Source organism: Corvus kubaryi, unplaced genomic scaffold (assembly GCF_017639235.1).
Source record: "Corvus kubaryi isolate FWS band 111438036 unplaced genomic scaffold, C.kubaryi_AGA036_p1.0 37352, whole genome shotgun sequence".
Classification (NCBI taxonomy): Eukaryota; Metazoa; Chordata; class Aves; order Passeriformes; family Corvidae; genus Corvus; species Corvus kubaryi.
Window position 1 is genome coordinate 19,335 of NW_024581114.1, and position 16,677 is coordinate 36,011.

Sequence of the window (16,677 nt, forward strand, 5' to 3'; positions counted from 1 at the left end):
TCTCAGAGGGGTCACAAGGGCTTGGTTTGGGTCAAGCCAGATCTCCGGTCCTTGCAAGGGGTTGCAGTGCTGCCCCAGGGCTGTTTCTGCAGCTGTCCCTGAGGCTGCAGGGACCTGGTGCCAGGACTATGCGCTCCAGCACCATTGGCATCCTGGCCTGAGCCCTGTCCCCCAGCTCAGTCACTGCACCCTTCAGCAGGCCCCTGGCACAAGCCCAGCAAAGTGTCCCTGCTGCCTTCAGCCACTCTGGGCAGTGCCTGCCTCCTGTCCCTCCACCCTGCCCAGCCACCCGGCTCCATCACCATGTCCCACACTCTCAGCAGAGGCTAGCAAGGAGCAGCTGCTCCAGAGAAAGGTGGGGACACCTGCCAGCTCCTCCTATCCCTTCCTGAGTGTATTGTTTCAGGAAGAGCACTTGAAGTGTCAAGTCTTCCTGCTGTCTGGCACAACAGCTCACAAACCAGTAAATCATAACAGCAGACTCCTGAGTTTGGAATAAAACGAACTCATTGTTCATTTGTCTCACATTTAAGAAAAAAAACATGGTTCATTAAAAGTTTTAATGAAAAAATAAAGTTCTGAATTAAACTGTAATTATACATGGCTGAAAGTGATGAACTAAAAGAATGGAGATGTTACTTTTTTATTTCTCTCTGCTGATACTGTAACGTGCTGGACACCATCCACTGGGATAAATCCAAAAAGGAAACAGAACAAGAGTCAGTCACATTGATTAGTGTTGAACCTCTGTCAAAAAGAGCCAGTTCACTTGACAGTGCACCATTTCTTCCACAAAAGCTTCAGGAACACACTCCACAGAGATCCAGCTGAACTGCAGACACACTGTAAACACAGAGATACCAATTTCAGACCAGGTCCAACTCTTGTGCAGTTGTGGCCAGGATCTTCCCAAGCATTTCTGGGGAAATGGCAGCACTGGAGAACTTTGGTTATTTTTCTGGCTGCAAAGGACAGTCAGGCAGCCGTTGGGGGCGAGTCTTTGGCAAACTCCTTGGTGGTTCCACGTAGCTTCTGAAGGCAGCACAGCACAGTCGTGGTTGTGAGATTTCACAGAAGCTGGAGTTAGTTTTCTGAACCCAGTCAGCTGTTACAGCTTGGTGGAACAGGATTTTTATCAAGAACCAGGAGGGAACAGTTGCATGTCATGCAGTTCTGTCACCCTGCCCCACACTGTGGAGGCCCAAGGCCCTGTGGTATTGGGCTGCCTACGGCTTTGGCAGCCCCAGGGCTGATGTCTGAAGGAGGGCTCCTGACCCTGTGTCCTGGCAAGACCCTCAGTCATCACCAGGATGCATCTCCCAGTGAGCCAGTGCTCAGATAAGGCAGTGCTCCAATGCTGTGACTGCAGAACTCACGGGGACAGTTCCTGCCGGCACAGCTGGTCTGGCTGCAGCTGCTGTACCAGCCAGTGCTTCTCTGAGCCTCTGACTGGACAGAGCACACACTGCTCCTCAGGGATAGCTTCAGAGAAACACCTTGAAATATCAACCCAATTTGTGATCCATGTGGATCTGTCTGGTCATTGAGGAACAATACCAGCATCTCCCTGGCCTTGCGTACGAGCTGTGACTTCCCATCATGGTCGTGAAGGGCCTTCCCGTGGGCTGAGGCCCAGGAGGTCCTGTCTGCAGTGCTGGCCAGGGCCTCAGCGCTCTCCTGTCCACTCCACACCAGACGGATCCTCATTGCACTTCATCCTGTAGCTGCATTGCCTGCCTTCACTCTGATCTGTGTCATTGCTACCAATAGAGTAAAGATTCTGGCTTTTTGGTTACAGTCCAGTTTCAAAAAACAAATAGCAAAACCAAAAATCAACTCAGCTGTCATACTTGGTTGGACGTGATCAAATCCCAAACCAGACCTGCCAGGTTCTACGTTTCCTTTGGCCCCTTTTACAGTCCATGTTTGAATTCTGGGCTGAGAAAAGGGAGAGTCATCGTCTTAAAACAGCACCGTAGAGGTTAATGAAGGGACAGGAAATGGAGCAGTTTCCCCCCATACACACATTTGAGCTGATCATGCAAATAAATCACAAAAAAAATCAGGGTAAGAAGAGACTTTCTAGGAAGGAATCTGATGCCGTTAATCCCCCACGCTGCCTGTCCAGGAAAAGGGCTGCTCTTTCCTGCCAGGGCGCTGTCCCTTGGCACAGGAGGGAGCCCCGAGTCTCGTTTGCACTTGGATGATGCCAAATGACAGAATCCCCCTATGCTCAGGCCCGTGGAAGCGGAAGCAGATCGCACAGAGGCCAGTAGTACTGATGCTGACTCCTACGGAGCCTTAGGATATCTAAGATTGATCTACATGGACAAATGGGCAGGTATAATATCACATTGAATTTAAAACACAGGGCCATTTACTTTTCAGACTCTTCACACAGACTCCCCCTCCCCTCCTTCTTTGGGAGGAGGAGGAGTTTCCTAGCACAGAGAAGATTTGCAGTTTCCCAATGAGATGAGAAAACCTGCATGGCAAAGGTATTGTACATCACCCAGTCATCGTAACCAGACAGAACTCCACTGAGCTCAGAGAGCTTTGTCTGTCCCTCGAGACAGTCGGTATCTCGCCGCAGTTCTGCCCAGTGGCCTCTCCCAGCCCCGGCTGCCCACGGCTCGGCGATTCCTTGTTCCTGGGCCACAGGCCGGCTGGGCAGCCCTCCTGCCTGAGCAGCAGCAGTTCAGGGGAGCCCTCCCCGGCCTCCCGGCCGGCACCCACGACTCACCCGCCCACTCAGCGCACCAGCACGCGCCTCTCCCCTAGTCCAGAAAGCGCCTGCGCGAGCCCGTCCGGGAGCGGTTCGAACGGCGAATGTCAAACTTGGAGTCCCGGCACTTCTGGCAGATGTAGATCTCTGGGACGTTCGACTTGCGGATTTTGGCGCAGGAGAGGTGGATCCAGGTGTGGCACTCGTTGCACTCGATCATCGGCCGCCCGGCGAAAGGCTTCATGCAGAAGCAAGTGACCAGGTCCCACGAGTCGTCATCTGCAAAGACAAATGTCAGAGATACATTTTTAGCGGCTGATGCCTCTCACACCAGGAATTTTCTCTCCTTTCGTGCTAAATTAACTACCTGGGTTTCAAAGACAGGCACTTTGCTGCTTTGTCCAGGTCTCTCTTGCACAGGAAGAGACTCTCAGCAGTACCGGGGAGATGGTAATCCAGAAGAGGAGAACCAGCTGCTTCTATAAAGTCGCAGCTTTTCACTCAATTTATTGCAAAAGGAGCCAACCCAGATCCCTCCCGCCAAAAACCCAACTGCTCCTGAATTCCACCCAGGCAGTGCTCCTCAGCATTATCCTCACCCTACCAAAAGCATCAAAGAGAATGGCACAGCACCACTACTTCCACCTGGCCAATCCTCTTGAACAGCCAGGCCACCTACCTGAATCCACCATGATGTCCTCGTCATCACCAGTGCCATCCTCATCCCGGAACACCACCTGCTTGCCCTGCCGAATGACTGTTCGTTTGCCCACGCTCTGGATCTCCACTGTCTGCTCGGCCGTCACAGCAGGGTAGGAGACGCTGGACGGGGTGTCAGAGTCCCACACCGAGCAGTGCTCAGTCACAGACTGAGGGTCGCCCTCCGACGAGGGGCTCATCGGCGTCTCTGCGTAAGAGTCCTCTGCCTCCAGATCCAGCAGCTTCTCCTCATAGTCCTCCTCTGCAGACACCTCTGTTTCCCTCCTTTTCAGCTTTTTCTTCTTCCTGATCTTATCGATTTGCTTTCGATCTGGCAGGAAGTTGCTGGCCTTTGCCCGCTGGAACAGGGAACTGTATGGTTTTGCTCGCTTAAGCTGACTAAAGTTCTTTCTGTTCTTGGAGGGCAGGGAGACAGAGGAGGGGGTGTCATTGAAGCGGGGATCCCAGCTATCACTGTCAATCGTGCCTCCGGTGCTGTTGGGAGGGCTGGGGCTGTTCCTCAGCGGTGTTTCCTGGAATACGTTTAGGAAGCAGGTAACAGCTTGACTCGAAGCAGACACACGTGTGGCGCAAGGCACTGTCGCCTGTCCCCCAGGGCACTCTGCCCCATCCCTGAGGTGCTGTGCCCTGTCCCCTGTCCCCAGGGGTGTTGTCCCCCAGAGTGCTGTGCCCTGCTCCCTGTCCTCAGTGCGCTGTCCCCTGTCCCCAGGGGTGCTGCCCCCCGGAGTGCTGTGCCCTATCCCCCGGGGCAGCTGAGCACTGTTTCCCGTGCCCCGGGGCGCTGACGCTTCCATGCTCACCACCCGCCGCTTCGGGGTTTCTCCAGCCAGAGCTCCCGGGACCGGGGAGCAGCAGGAGAGATACCGGATCCAACGTTTTTCACCCCGCCCACGCCGGGCACCACCCGCCCCGTCCCCAGAGCCTCCAGCCGCCGCGGTTCCCCTTTTGTTCAGGCCCGGCGCGGGGCCGTGACCGCTGGAGCGGCTGGTCTGACAGACCAGCCCGGTGCCCCCAGGGCCCCCCGGTGCCCCCAGGGCCCCCCGGTGCAACTCACCTCCTGCGGGTACGGGATGTAGCCGGCGTAGGCCAAGACAAAGGTGCAGAACTTATTGAAGTCCTCCACGGTGCGGTGCCGCCGGGAGCCGGGGGAGAAGTCCTGCGGGGAGCGGGAGTGAGCGGCGGCCGCGGGGTCGGGCCCGCCAGTGGGAGGCGGCGCCGCCGCTCCCGCCGCGCCCCGCACCGCCCCCCCACCCCCCCCCGGGGGGGAACCGGGGGGGCCCCCCCCCCCCCCCATCGCCCCTAGGCGTCGGTACCGGGCCCCCAGGCAGCCCCCCCGCGGCGGGCACGGCGGGGCGGCGCCGCCGCCATTCCTCGCCCCGGCGGCACAAGATGGCCCCGGCCCCGGGCCCCGGGCCCGGCCCCGAGGCGGGGGGCAGACAGCAGGCACCGGCGGCCGGACCGGGCCGGGCCGGGCGGTGGGAGATGCACCCCCTCCCCTTCTGTTCCTGCCCCGCTCCTCCCTTCCCTTCCTTTTTCCCCCCGGGACTCCAGCTCACCTCCGGGGCGAACGGCGAAGCGCAGGAGTCGGAGTCCATGTCCCGGCACGGGTGGCGCGGGCGGGGCCGGGGCGGCGGCGGCAGCCGGGCAGTGCCGACACCGCGAGCCGCTCGGTGCCGGCGGGAGGCGGTGAAGGGGCGGCCGCCCGCGCGGGGCCGCCGGGAGCCGTAGTCCGGGCTTGCGCAGTGCCGGGCGCGGGGCGCGCTGGGAGCGGCGGAGGGGCGGGGGCGGCGCCGGGAGCGGTGAACGGAGTGGGGAGCGGAGCAGGGCGGTGAGCGGGGTCCGGTGGTGGCTCTTACCGGGTGGCTGCGGGCCTGGGCGGGAGGGGGTGGCCCTGGGCTCACTGCGGGGCCTGGTTGGTGGTGGTGGTAGGCCAGGCAGGGCGCCGGAGGGTCTACCCCGAGCCGGACCCTCAACCCCGAGCCGAGCCCCTCCGCCCGCGCTAACGGCGGTACCCGGAGCCGGACTCAGAGAGGGGCTCCCTCAGCGCTGTCTGCGCTCGGGGCCGGCCTTGTGTTCTCCCGGTACCATTGGGCGGCTCCTGCTGAGCGCCAGCCTGGGGCCGAGGGCGCGGGGCTGGGCGCGGTAGCTACGGGGCCCTGGGACCGGCCCGAGCGGGGCCGCGCTTCCAGCGCCGCCGCGTTACGCAGCGGCCGCTCCCGGGAGATCCCGGCCGGGACGGGCTTCCCGAGCCCGCCCGCCGCTTCCTTGCCTGATCTCCGCCTCCCTTTCCCGCCGCGGGAATCGCTCGGGGGTCGGTCCCAGCGGGTCCGCGCAGGACGTGACCCAGGTGCCCTCCCCGCAGGCACGGCATGGCGACCGGCACCGGCGGGACGGCAGCGGCTGCCTCAACGACGGCGGCGGCGGCGACGGGAGAACCGGCACACGCGGTGTCGCTGCTACGGGGTCTGAGCGCTCTGCGGGCCGAGCGGAGCCTGCTGGACGTGACGGTGGTGGCTGGCGGGCGAGAGTTCGGGGCTCACCGCGCCGTTCTGGCCGCTGCCTCGGGATACTTCCGCGCCATGTTCGGCGGGGCCCTGCGCGAGTCGCGGGCCGAGCGTGTGCGGCTGCACGGCGTCGAGCCCGAGTGCCTGGGGCGGCTGCTCGACTTCGCCTACACCGGCCGCGTAGGGCGGCTGGGCCCCGACATCGCCGAGCGCCTGCTGCGCGCCGCCGACCTGCTGCAGTTCCCCGCTGTCAAGGAGGCCTGCGGCGCCTGGCTGGCGCGGCAGCTGGAGCCCGCCAACGCCCTGGACATGCAGGACTTTGCGGAGGCCTTCGCCTGCCCGGAGCTGGCGGCTGCCGCCCACCGCTTCGTGCTGCGGCACGTGGGAGAGCTGGGCGCCCAGCTGGAGCGGCTGCCGCTGCCACGCCTCCTCTCCTACCTGCGGGACGACGGGCTCTGCATCCCCAAGGAGGAGGCTGCCTTTCAGCTGGCGCTGCGCTGGGTGCGCGCTGACCCCGCCACCCGTGCCCCGCTGCTGCCCCAGCTCCTGGCCCACGTCCGCCTGCCCTTTGTGCGCCGCTTCTACCTTCTGGCCCACGTGGAGAGCGAGCCGCTGGTGGCCCGTTGCCCTCCCTGCCTGCGTCTCCTGCGTGAGGCCCGCGACTTCCAGGCTGCCCGCCTCGACCGCCACGACCGGGGGCCCTGTGCTCGCATGCGCCCGCGGCCCTCCACCGGCCTCGCTGAGATCCTTGTCCTCGTCGGTGGCTGTGACCGTGACTGCGATGAGCTTGTCACCGTCGACTGCTACAACCCACGCACCGGCCACTGGCGCTACCTGGCCGAGTTCCCCGAGCACCTGGGAGGGGGCTACAGTGTTGCTGCGCTGGGCAACGACATCTATGTCACTGGTAAGGCATACAGGGAATGAGGGGAACCACCCCTCAGGGCTGGAGAGTTCTGTTGAAAATATGTGCTTTGTAGCAGTGGCACTTGGCTTTTCCTGGGTAGTAGAGAGTTTGGGACTTGGCTTGGGTGCCTGCAGCCTGCCAGCAGGCATGGAGACTCCTGGAGTCGGTGCTGGATTTAGCAGCTGGTCTCAGTCCAGGAGCTATTTTGTCGTGACTAATGCTGCTGAGCACGCTGGGAGAAGTCACAGATCTTGTAGTTAGAACTTTTTAACCGTCACTGAGGACAGGGGTGATGTAAGAAGGTTTTGAGTTTCTCTCTGAAGAAGATGTTCAGGTTCAGAGCCCCCTGAATCACAAGCTAGGTGCATGCTTGAGGCAGAGGCATGTCAGGAAGCCCCAGGTTCCTTTGCCAGCCCCTGTGAGTCACAGTACCTTCCCCTGCACAAATCCTGCCTTCTTGCTGGGGCTGCAATTACTTCTGTCAAGGTGACACCAATATGTAAATTTGGCTGTTAAGCTGTATGCAGATGCCTCCTTTGAACTACATCCCTGTGACAGCTGCAACAAACTGAGGCCCAGGACACTGACTACTGTGGAACAGTGTGCCCTGGGTGTGTAAGACACCCTGGCAGAGCTTTGAAGAGCAAGTCTTGTGCAGGTGAACAGAAAAGCTGTGTGTTCTCTAGTCACAAGCAGAAAACAAGGCCCTGGTTTAAGGGCAGGGTTGTAAAAATGATGGGTTACCACATGGATGTGGCTTGTTTTTACAGAAGCCCTTATGACCCCTGGGAGTTTTCTGGAGTGAATCCAGGCAGGTCAATCCTGCTGGGAGCCGTGTGCAGGCTGCTGCTGGGGATCTTGGGTTGTTGTGGTCGGTGTTAGGGCTGGGAGGTTCCCGATCTGCCAGCAGCACCACTGCCTTGGCAGCTTCTGGGTAGCAATGGAGGGCAGGCTGCAAAAGAGAGAAGCTGGGGTTGGAGGACAGAGGTAGTAAAATGTGAAAGACTCAGTTTGAGTCACAGCTGGATATGGACTAGGAATGACGTGGGAGAAATCCTCCCTGGCTTGCTGGGAAAGAAACAGTGCAAAACTTCTGTTAGAATCCTTGTGGCACACGTGCCGAGCGAAAGCCCTCTCCTCTGTCGCCCTTCCCTTCGCGGAGCCCGGCTCTGACATGTGTCGTGCTGTGCCACAGGGGGCTCGGATGGGTCCAGGCTGTACGACTGCGTCTGGAGGTACAATTCCAGCGTGAACGAGTGGACGGAGGTGTCGCCCATGCTGAAAGCCAGGGAATACCACAGCTCCACGGTCCTGGACGGGCTACTCTACGTGGTTGCCTCCGACAGCACGGAGCGCTATGACCACACACTGGACAGCTGGGAGGCCCTGCAGCCCATGCTGTACCCCATGGACAACTGCTCCACCACCTCGTGCCGTGGGAAGCTCTTTGCCATCGGCTCCCTGGCTGGTAAAGAGTCCATGGTCATGCAGTGCTATGACCCTGACAGTGACCTCTGGTCCCTTGTCAACTGCGGCCACCTGCCCCCCTGGTCCTTCGCCCCGAAGACCGTCACGCTCAACGGCCTCATGTACTTCATACGGTGAGTAGTGGGAGCAATCACTTCCCTCCCTCCCTCCCCATGAGGAGAGCCCAGAGCTTCCCTGGGAAGGTGGATTTTGCAGGTGGTGGAGGGAGAACACTGGGTTGGGACAGCACCTGATGGTGCAGGGAGGGCTGTAACACCTCCTTGCTTGTGCTGGTGGGCCTCAAAGAGCTGCCCATAAAATAGTGTGAAAATGTCTGAGTGTAACCCAGGGCTGGGGAACAGGCAGGTGTAAATCCGTCTGAAGTCAGCAGCGCTGCTTGGAAATTGGCTTCTCGGTTTCTTCAGCTCCTGGTTCAGCCCCCCTCGTTACTATAAATAAGCATATAAGCTCCTAGAAAACGTTAAACTCTAGTGCAGGAGAGGACATCTTGCGTCTCAGCAGAGATAAGAGGGCTGAAGATGAAGTGATTGGTCACTATTTTTAAGCACCTTTCCAAATTGGGACTTAATTACCCATCTGAAGCTGTCCTGGTGGTGCAAATACTTCAGTTATCCGCTTAATTAAAAATAAACGGGAAGGCATGCTAGGGCTGGAGCATTTCATTTCCCTGTGTTGACTCTGAGCAAACAGAGACTTCTGTGATGGCCTCCAGGCACTTATCTTCTTTTAATCTCCTCTTGGCTTTGCATAAAGTAGCAGCTTTGGCCCAAGACTTTTTATTTGATCCTTTCAGGTCCAGCCAAGTGTCTTGCTGGTGGCTGTTCTGGTCAGCTGGTTTCAGTCCATCCTGCCAGGGTGTTGCAGCTGCTCAGCTCCTTGTCACAAACTGATTCTATAGAATTTCCTTTTTCTTTCCCATTTTAAAGTACCAATGATTGACACTTCAGGATTTCAGATCACTTTGCATCTGCAAGAGTCAGTGGGGAGATAATCAGGGTTAGGTGTTCTTTCCTCACTTCACGTGCTGTGCCCGGGCTGCTGCTCTGTTTAGAGCTGTGGGATAATCTTTGGAGGGCAGAGGAGCGGGTTGCAAGTAGAAGTGGCAGATTGGTTTAATAGCTCAGGCTAAAGGCCCTGACAATCCCTCATGCTGGGACTAGTTTCATACCTGTAAATAATGCACAGCAGTGAGGTTCAGGTGTTCTCTGCAGTTGCCCCAAAGCTGACCCAGAGTGGAGAGAGGAGGCCCTGGTCTGGCTGCTGGCCCTGCCTCGAGCTGCCTTGCAGCATCTTGATCCCATCTGTACCAGAACTGTCTTGGAAGAACTGACAGCTCCTCTCCAGCTGCCCTGACCTTGTCCTCCACACATTCTTGTGTCAGCAGCGCGTGTCTCTAAGGCACAAACGTCCCTCACCTGTCACTGTCGCCCTCCTGTCTGGCGAGCAGGGTGGGTGAGAGAAGTCCGGGGGGATTACGCTGCCTCCCCGGCTCTTCTCTCCCCTGCCCGCCTAAATTTGGCTTTGGCGAAGAACTCGAGCGGCGTTTCTAGAATGCAGAAGAGTAATTTTGTGTTCTCTCCCCCAGAGACGACTCGGCTGAAGTGGATGTTTACAATCCATCGAAGAACGAGTGGGATAAAATCCCTGCCATGCTTCAGGTAGGACATTTGCCTGCCTCTAGGATGTCTTAAGTGTTACAAATGAGTTTCTTTTGGGTTTTCCTTTGGAAAACCAAGAGCTTTTTAGAATCAGAACCCCTTGCATGTGGAGCTGGTTTAAGTGTGTTGGAGTCACTGGGAAGACAAGTCCCAGATGTGGTGGCATGTCAGAGTGTGCAGCCCAGCATGTGAGAGCTGTGGGCAGCACTGGTTCAGAGCCCAACCTGCAGCTGGTGGGCGTGAAGCTCCCTCCAAGGAACAGCTCCCAGATCCCACCCACCCCCTCGATCAGCTGTGGGATCAGGCAAACACCCCCTGATCGCAGTGTGTGTTTATTGTTACATTGCAGGTTCATGTTGGAGGGAGTGTGGCTGTGCTTGGCGGGAAGCTCTATGTCTCAGGGGGCTACGATAACACATTTGAACTCTCGGACGTCCTGGAAGCCTACGACCCTGAGACACGAACGTGGAGCATCGTGGGCCAGCTCCCCGAGCCCATCTTCTGGCACGGCAGCGTCAGCATATTTCGGCAGTTCATGCCAGAAACCACACAGGAGGACGACAGCATCACACTGGACAACACCATCAGCTTGAGCAGGCAGAACCAAAACCTCCACAACCAGAACCTCAACGAGCTGCCTTAGCGCAGGAAGCGGCTTGACAGAGTCCCTCATCCGGAACCTGGACTGCTTTGGGAGAAGGCTGAGGCAAACCAGTGCTTGGAAACAAAACCATGCTGATCACAGAGGGAGCAAGAACTCTGGCTGTTGGACGTGATGCTGTGGGCCTGCAGGCAGCGAGGCCTCCACTGCTTCCCTTAGCCCTTCAGGGCAGGAGACAGCACTGCGCTGCCCACAGGGACCCAAGAGCTGATCCCTGGGGAAAGCACTTGTGCTGAACCATGCCACAGCACCGCTGCTTATGGCTTGTGACCGGACAGCTTTCACTGGGAGCTCCTTCACCCTGTAATGCTTCATTTGCCAACAAACTCCTTCCTTCAGTTTCTTTCTTGGGAGGGGTCTGTCTGGTAGGGCAGTGGTCTGGACACCCCCCTATATTCTGTGCCTCGGAGGGAGACAGGCTTCCTGTGCACGTGTTGGAATTGAACAGTAGTTATTTTAGTGGTTTTTTCCTCTTTTTATTTGAGGTTTGCAGTTTTATTTTGGCCTGTGTAAGATTTGCCTTTATACTTGCCCAAGTGCCCTGGCCAGGTCGGCTCTGTTTATCTACCTTTGCTGAAGAACAGCTGCGTGCAGTTTACTTGTGGAATGTTTCTGGAAGAAGCAAACAGCCGAACCTGTAGCATGGCTCCCTGGGAGCAAGTGCTGCACCTTCAGGAGAACCCCGAAGTGTGGCAGAAGCTAAGGTGTGGCTGGATGCATTTCTTTTTTGGTCTTTAAATTTTAGCCAATAGAGGAAAAATTTGCATTTAAACTGAATCCAGAGATGGAAACCCCGTGTACTCAATCTCTCGCCTCCAGGCTTGCCCCTGGATTGAGGAGCATCCGAGCCCCATTTCCGCAGCATCGGCGTCTTCACAGCTTTACAGAAACGTGTTTTGCCCCAGTGCTGTCTGACACTGCTGCACCCCTCAGCCACGGGGAACCCGAGCTGTTCTCCAGTCTGGAACACTGACAGTGCCTTGAGACCGCCGTGTGCCAGCAGGGAGGCCCCAGGGCCTGGCGCGGCGTCCCCTTGGTGTCAAACCCGCGGGCAGAGCCTGGCCGGGGGGTGCAGGGGCTGGTGATTCGGGGCAGCTGCTGCTTTTTTGGGAGCAATGGCCAATTCCCTACGGCGCCGCAGCCTGAGGCATTTCTGCTGAGCTATAAATAACGCACCCCGGCGCACGCGGCCACGCTCGCTGCTGGACCCCCCAGTCCCACCCGCTGAGCAGCTACAGATCTGTATTTATTTTTTGTAGAATTCATTGTGTTGAATCTTCAAGTACAGTTGAACTCCATCCTTTGAAACAAAGGCATTTTACATTTGCAGATAATGTATTTTTATTCTCATAGTTTGTTTTTAAATTTACTTGCAGCAGTCAAGTTAAATAAAACCTGTTACACAATTCTGTGAGGGGAAGGGACCTGGAGTGAGATTTTATTGGGAGTTTCTCATTCCAGATATGCTTGAACTGGAGCCTCTCTGCCTCCTTGGTGAGTAGAGGGGGAAAGGGGAGAGAGCATGGCTGCGACTCTGGGGTGTGGAGGGTACACACAGAGATCTCCCCCACCCTGGCACCACTCAGGCCACGGTTCTCACTCTCCCAGCAACCCTGGATCGGGTTATTAGTGAGCACAGGCACTTTGTGGCTGCTGGAGTGTGTTTCAAGTGAACCCAGAGCTCTGTCATCCCAGTGCTGAGCAGACACGGGTCATGCCCTGCCTATAATAGGGGAAAGAAACAGCAACTGACAGAAGCTTAACAAAACAAAGGAGAAATAAGGCACAAGTTAAACGGAGGAGTTAAGGAAAGGGCAGAGCCGCTCTCTGTGGGGGAAGGTGAGCTTTAATCACAAGCAGGGTGAGAGGGCTGGAGGAAAGGGGGGGGGGCAGCACCAGCTCCTCCAGCGTCAGAAAGTGAGTCACAGTATGACATGGAGATAAGTCCCATCCCACTGCACACCGCGCATGGACACCGACTGGAGCAACCATTCTGAGGCATTTCTTCATTTGATACTCAATAACAATGTCATGGTGACTTCCTTTCCCTGCAGCCTGAGATAGGAGATTGGCAGAAAAGGAGGGGTGGGGGCTCAAAATAACAAGTGTGGCAGAAAGTGGCTCAGCTTAACACTTTACTGTGTTTCAGTAGAAGGGGATGGGTGGCCACACTACGTCTCACAGTCTTCAGGAATCGTTGTTGTTATAATCAGCGATTGCTCAATCACGTCCGCTGGGGAGAAGTTCGTGTTTGAGCAGAGTTTCTGCACAGGGACCTCCTCGGGCAGTGGCCCACGGGCCAGCGACTCCACAATCACCTCGGCTGAGCCCACCTCCAGCTCTGGTGGCGGCTGCAGCACCACCATCACGTCCTTCTCATCCTCGATGATCAGGTTCCGCAGCTTCCGCTGCCGAGGGTTGTAGTTCTCCACTCGGTCGTGGATCTCCATGTGGCGTCTCAAGTGAGCCTGCAAAAGAAGGGGCATGTGGAGAGACCCAGTGAGGGCTGGCTCCCCAGCGCAGAGCAGCGGCCCTGGAGCCGGGGAAGGCCTCACCTGCCGTGTGAACTTGTAGCCACACTCAGTGCACTCAAACTTCCTCACTCCCTTGTGCCGGCGGACATGGACACGCAGCTGTTCTACCGCTGGGAAGGGAAGCGAGAGGCCGTAGGCAGCAGCTCCATGTCATACAGGCTCACAGCAATGCCAACCCACCCACGGGAAGGAGGCAGCTCCTGCAGAGCCCCATTGAGAGCTGGAGCTCCAGCGTTACCTTTGAATGTCTTCCCACAGATGTGGCAGAAGTGGGGCCGCCCCTCCTGGTGCCGGCTGGCGACGTGCCTCAGCAGCGGCCCCTTCTCTGTGAAGCGCTGCTCACAGAACTCGCAGCTGAACGGCCGCTCCCCAGTGTGTGTCCGGTTGTGCTTGTCCAGACTCGCTGCCGTCAGTGGGGGAGAGACAGGGAGAGTGATCAGTCAGAAGCACAGCCCGTGCACCCCATCTCAGGGGCTGTCAGGCTGGCCAGGAAGGCAAGAGCAGCACAAGCAGTAGCTGCCTGCTCCAGCTAAGGGTCATGAGGAACGCCAGCTTGCTCCCTTTCTGTGCCACAAGGGCGGTGCAGGTGACAAAAACATGCTTTCCTTACTATCGGCCTGCACTCACAAGAGCATGGCTTTGCTCCTGGGGAAGCTGCTTTCTGGAGGTCCTGGATGCTGGAGCACAGCACTTGGCATGACCTGCTCCAGCCACACCCAGGGGTACCTTGTGTCCGGAAGGTCTTGCCACAGAGATGGCACTGGAAGGGCTTCTCGCCAGTGTGCGTGCGCAGGTGCATGTTGAGGTTGGCTTTCTGCGTGAAGGCATGGTGGCAGAACTCACACACGTAGGGCCGCTCATTCCTGTGGGCAGGGAAACATCACCGTCACCTCTGCCTCCGTCAGCTTCAGCTCCTCTGGGAAGAGGGCGACTTCCAGCCAACCCCCAGGCCTGCGGGGCAGGGAGTGCAGCCAGGAGAGCCAGGGTGACATAATGGAGGACACGGGTCACACTGTACCTGTGCTTGGCCTTGATGTGCATCTGGAGGCCATTGCGGCTCGAGGCCCTGTGCCCGCACTCTTCGCACACAAACAGCTTCTCTCCGCGGTGCTTGAAGGCCTCGTGCAGGCGCAGCTCTGTCCGGGACAGAAAGCACTTGGAGCAGGTTGAGCACTGCAAGGCCACAGGAGAGGAGGGGGTTAGGATTGGGGTACACCCTCACCAGACCCCACTCAGACCCGGCTTTTCCCCAGCTGCTCCAGGGACCTCCCTGCAGAAGCCACGGCAGCACCCCTGGCTCAGAGACACCCAGTGAGATGGGACAGCCCAACAGAGATGAAATGCTGGTCAGTGCTTGGGGCTGTGGGCTGCTCCTGTACCCAAACGAGTCCATTTCCAGTAGCTCTGTGCCCCACCCCCTCACTGACAGAGCCAGACAGAACATTGTGCCATTCCTTAGGCCAGGTCCACACTCAGGATCACACCCTCCCCAAAGCCCCTGATCCCTACCGCGTGGGGCTTGGGTGCGCCGTGCAGCTTTATCATGTGGCTCTGCAGGTCCTTCTTCTGCATGAACTGCTGTGAGCAGGAGGAGCACTGCGAGACAGGAGAATGGGGTCAGCTTCCAGCTGCCCCCAAAGAGTGGTTTCAGAGCAAGGAGAGGACCGGTGGGGGAGTAGAACACGGATTCCTGGTACAGCCACAGGAAGCCTCTGGCTGTGGTGCCTCCCTGGACCATATTTTGGCTCAGAGATGAGGGAACAACCCTCAGTGGGCTATCACGGACCAGAGAAGGGAACTGGTGCGCTCAGCTCTTGATGGGCTGGGCTGCTCTAGAAGGGAAAGTCTTGCCCCTGCTCCATGCCAGTGTCCAGCAGCACCCATAGAGATGTTGGATGCAGGCCCTGCTGACCTTGTACGGCATCTCCCCAGTGTGTGACACCATGTGCAGCCGCAGCTCCATCCGCCGCTTGAACACCTCAGGGCAGGCCGAACACGTGAACACCTGTGAGAGATGGGGTGGTGTCAGCTTCTGCAGGACCCAGAGCCCAACCTGGAGCCCACAGCTCAGCCCCCTGCCCAGCACATGGCACTGCCACCCAGCTACAGCGTTCAGCCCGCACCCCCAGGAGCAGGATCTCGTACAGCACAGTGTCCTGGTGTGCTGAAACAGGAGTGAGGGCTGCGCTGTGTATCACGCGTTGAGTCCCAGCCACAGGGGCCCTGGCTATGGTGGTCCCAGCCATGGAACACATGCCACACAGTGCTGACAGGGGTCTGTTTGGAGCTGAGCATGGGCTGGGGCTGGGAAAAGGCTCCAGTTCCCCTCCTGCCACATGGCAGCCACGCTCCAGGCCAGCAGGGCAGCTCCTGGGCATACCTGTTCTGATCGGTTCATGCAGTTCCTGGCTTCGTGTTCCAGGAGATTCTCTTTTCTAAAGTAACATTTGCCACACTTGGAACACTCAAATGGCTTCTCTCCAGTGTGTTTCCTGGGGGGATGCAAATACAGAATCCCATCACTGCCTGTCAACAGCATCTGTGCAGACAGGCTCAGGAGGTCACAGGGAAGGGTGAGGTGGGTACTTCCCCCCCCACCCCCACAGTGCTACTATTCACAGTTGCCCTAAAGCTGCTTTTGTGCCACTTTTGTATCCCCTCAACAGCACAGCTGTTGGTGCCCGCTGCACTCCACGGAACACCAATTCTGCAGGGCCAAGATTCTCCCCCAACACCAGTGAAGCAAAGCTTGAGCCGTCACTGCAGGGCCCTGCCCTGCTCTCGGTGATCCACCCTGGAGCTCCTCACAGAGCCCAGCCATGTGTCCCCCGCAACCCCGGAAACTTCCCCCAGCCCGGGCGAATCTCAAAGCCCAGGAGGATTTGCCATTGCCCACCTGCAGCCAGCGCAGCCCCCGAGGAGCCCCTCACATGGCCTTCCTGAGCCACAGCCCAGGACAGTCGATGCAGCTCTGGGACGCCCTTCATAGACATATAACCCTCCCCCAGGCCAGAGCACCCCCAGGGGCAGAGGGGACCCTCCTTTATCACCCCGGGGGATGCCGAGGTGCTGGGATCAGCTGGCAGAAATGGGGCCGCCCTTTTTTCTCCCCGGGAAGGGGCCGAGCCGTGGGGGCGGCGCGTCCCCCCGCGCGCAAGGGGAAGGAGAAGCCGGAGCGTTTACCTGTTGTGCACTTTAAGGTAATATTTGCTGAGAAAGGTTTTATGACATGTGGGGCACTCGACCGGCACCGCTGTACCTTTTCTGCTCCCCGGCGCCTTTCCCGGAGCGGGGGGGCTCTTTTTGCTCCGCAGCACCTTTTTCTCGGGAAGGGGCTCGGCGTCGCCGTCCCCCCGCCCGCCGCCACCCACCGCCGCCTCCTCCGCGGCTGAGGGGGAGCCCTGCGAGGCAACAGCGGCGTCACCGCGCCGCCGCCGCCTCCCCGCCGGGCCCCGGCCCCGCCGCCCCCCTCCCGCCCCC

The 16,677-nt window shown here is 58.5% G+C and overlaps 3 protein-coding genes across 3 annotated transcripts; 1 reads left to right on the plus strand and 2 right to left on the minus strand.

The window, feature by feature from the left end:
* Nucleotides 1-545: 545 nt before the first annotated feature.
* PHF13 (PHD finger protein 13) lies at nt 546-5,143 on the minus strand. The gene is made up of 4 exons (XM_042031928.1): nt 5,002-5,143; nt 4,500-4,601; nt 3,405-3,957; nt 546-3,004 (listed from the first exon to the last, which is right to left on the minus strand). Exons 1-4 carry the CDS (start codon nt 5,038-5,040, stop codon nt 2,778-2,780), a joined length of 921 nt encoding a protein of 306 aa, XP_041887862.1. The 5' UTR covers nt 5,041-5,143; the 3' UTR covers nt 546-2,777.
* A 76-nt stretch (nt 5,144-5,219) lies between these two features.
* KLHL21 (kelch like family member 21) lies at nt 5,220-12,083 on the plus strand. The gene is made up of 5 exons (XM_042031926.1): nt 5,220-5,273; nt 5,808-6,856; nt 8,052-8,457; nt 9,930-10,002; nt 10,352-12,083. Exons 2-5 carry the CDS (start codon nt 5,815-5,817, stop codon nt 10,643-10,645), a joined length of 1,815 nt encoding a protein of 604 aa, XP_041887860.1. The 5' UTR covers nt 5,220-5,273; nt 5,808-5,814; the 3' UTR covers nt 10,646-12,083.
* ZBTB48 (zinc finger and BTB domain containing 48) lies at nt 11,980-16,655 on the minus strand (the record flags this gene model as incomplete). Its single annotated transcript, XM_042031925.1, has 9 exons — nt 11,980-13,131; nt 13,219-13,307; nt 13,436-13,600; nt 13,924-14,060; nt 14,216-14,370; nt 14,707-14,793; nt 15,110-15,202; nt 15,578-15,689; nt 16,381-16,655. Coding segments are annotated over 9 exons (1,410 nt in total), but the record flags the coding sequence as incomplete, so codon positions are not given.
* Nucleotides 16,656-16,677: the final 22 nt, after the last annotated feature.

Bases quoted from the DNA above. Each gene is read 5' to 3' on its own strand.
- PHF13 (XM_042031928.1), bottom strand. From the start codon at position 5,040: ATGGACTCCGACTCCTGCGCTTCGCCGTTCGCCCCGGAG. The intron at 4,602-5,001 runs GTGAGCTGGAGT...CGCTCCCCGCAG, and splicing joins CTTCGCCGTTCGCCCCGGAG to GACTTCTCCCCCGGCTCCCG. The intron at 3,958-4,499 runs GTGAGTTGCACC...AACGTATTCCAG, and splicing joins ACATCCCGTACCCGCAGGAG to GAAACACCGCTGAGGAACAG.
- KLHL21 (XM_042031926.1), top strand. From the start codon at position 5,815: ATGGCGACCGGCACCGGCGGGACGGCAGCGGCTGCCTCAACGACGGCG. The intron at 6,857-8,051 runs GTAAGGCATACA...GCTGTGCCACAG, and splicing joins CAACGACATCTATGTCACTG to GGGGCTCGGATGGGTCCAGG. The intron at 10,003-10,351 runs GTAGGACATTTG...GTTACATTGCAG, and splicing joins AAATCCCTGCCATGCTTCAG to GTTCATGTTGGAGGGAGTGT.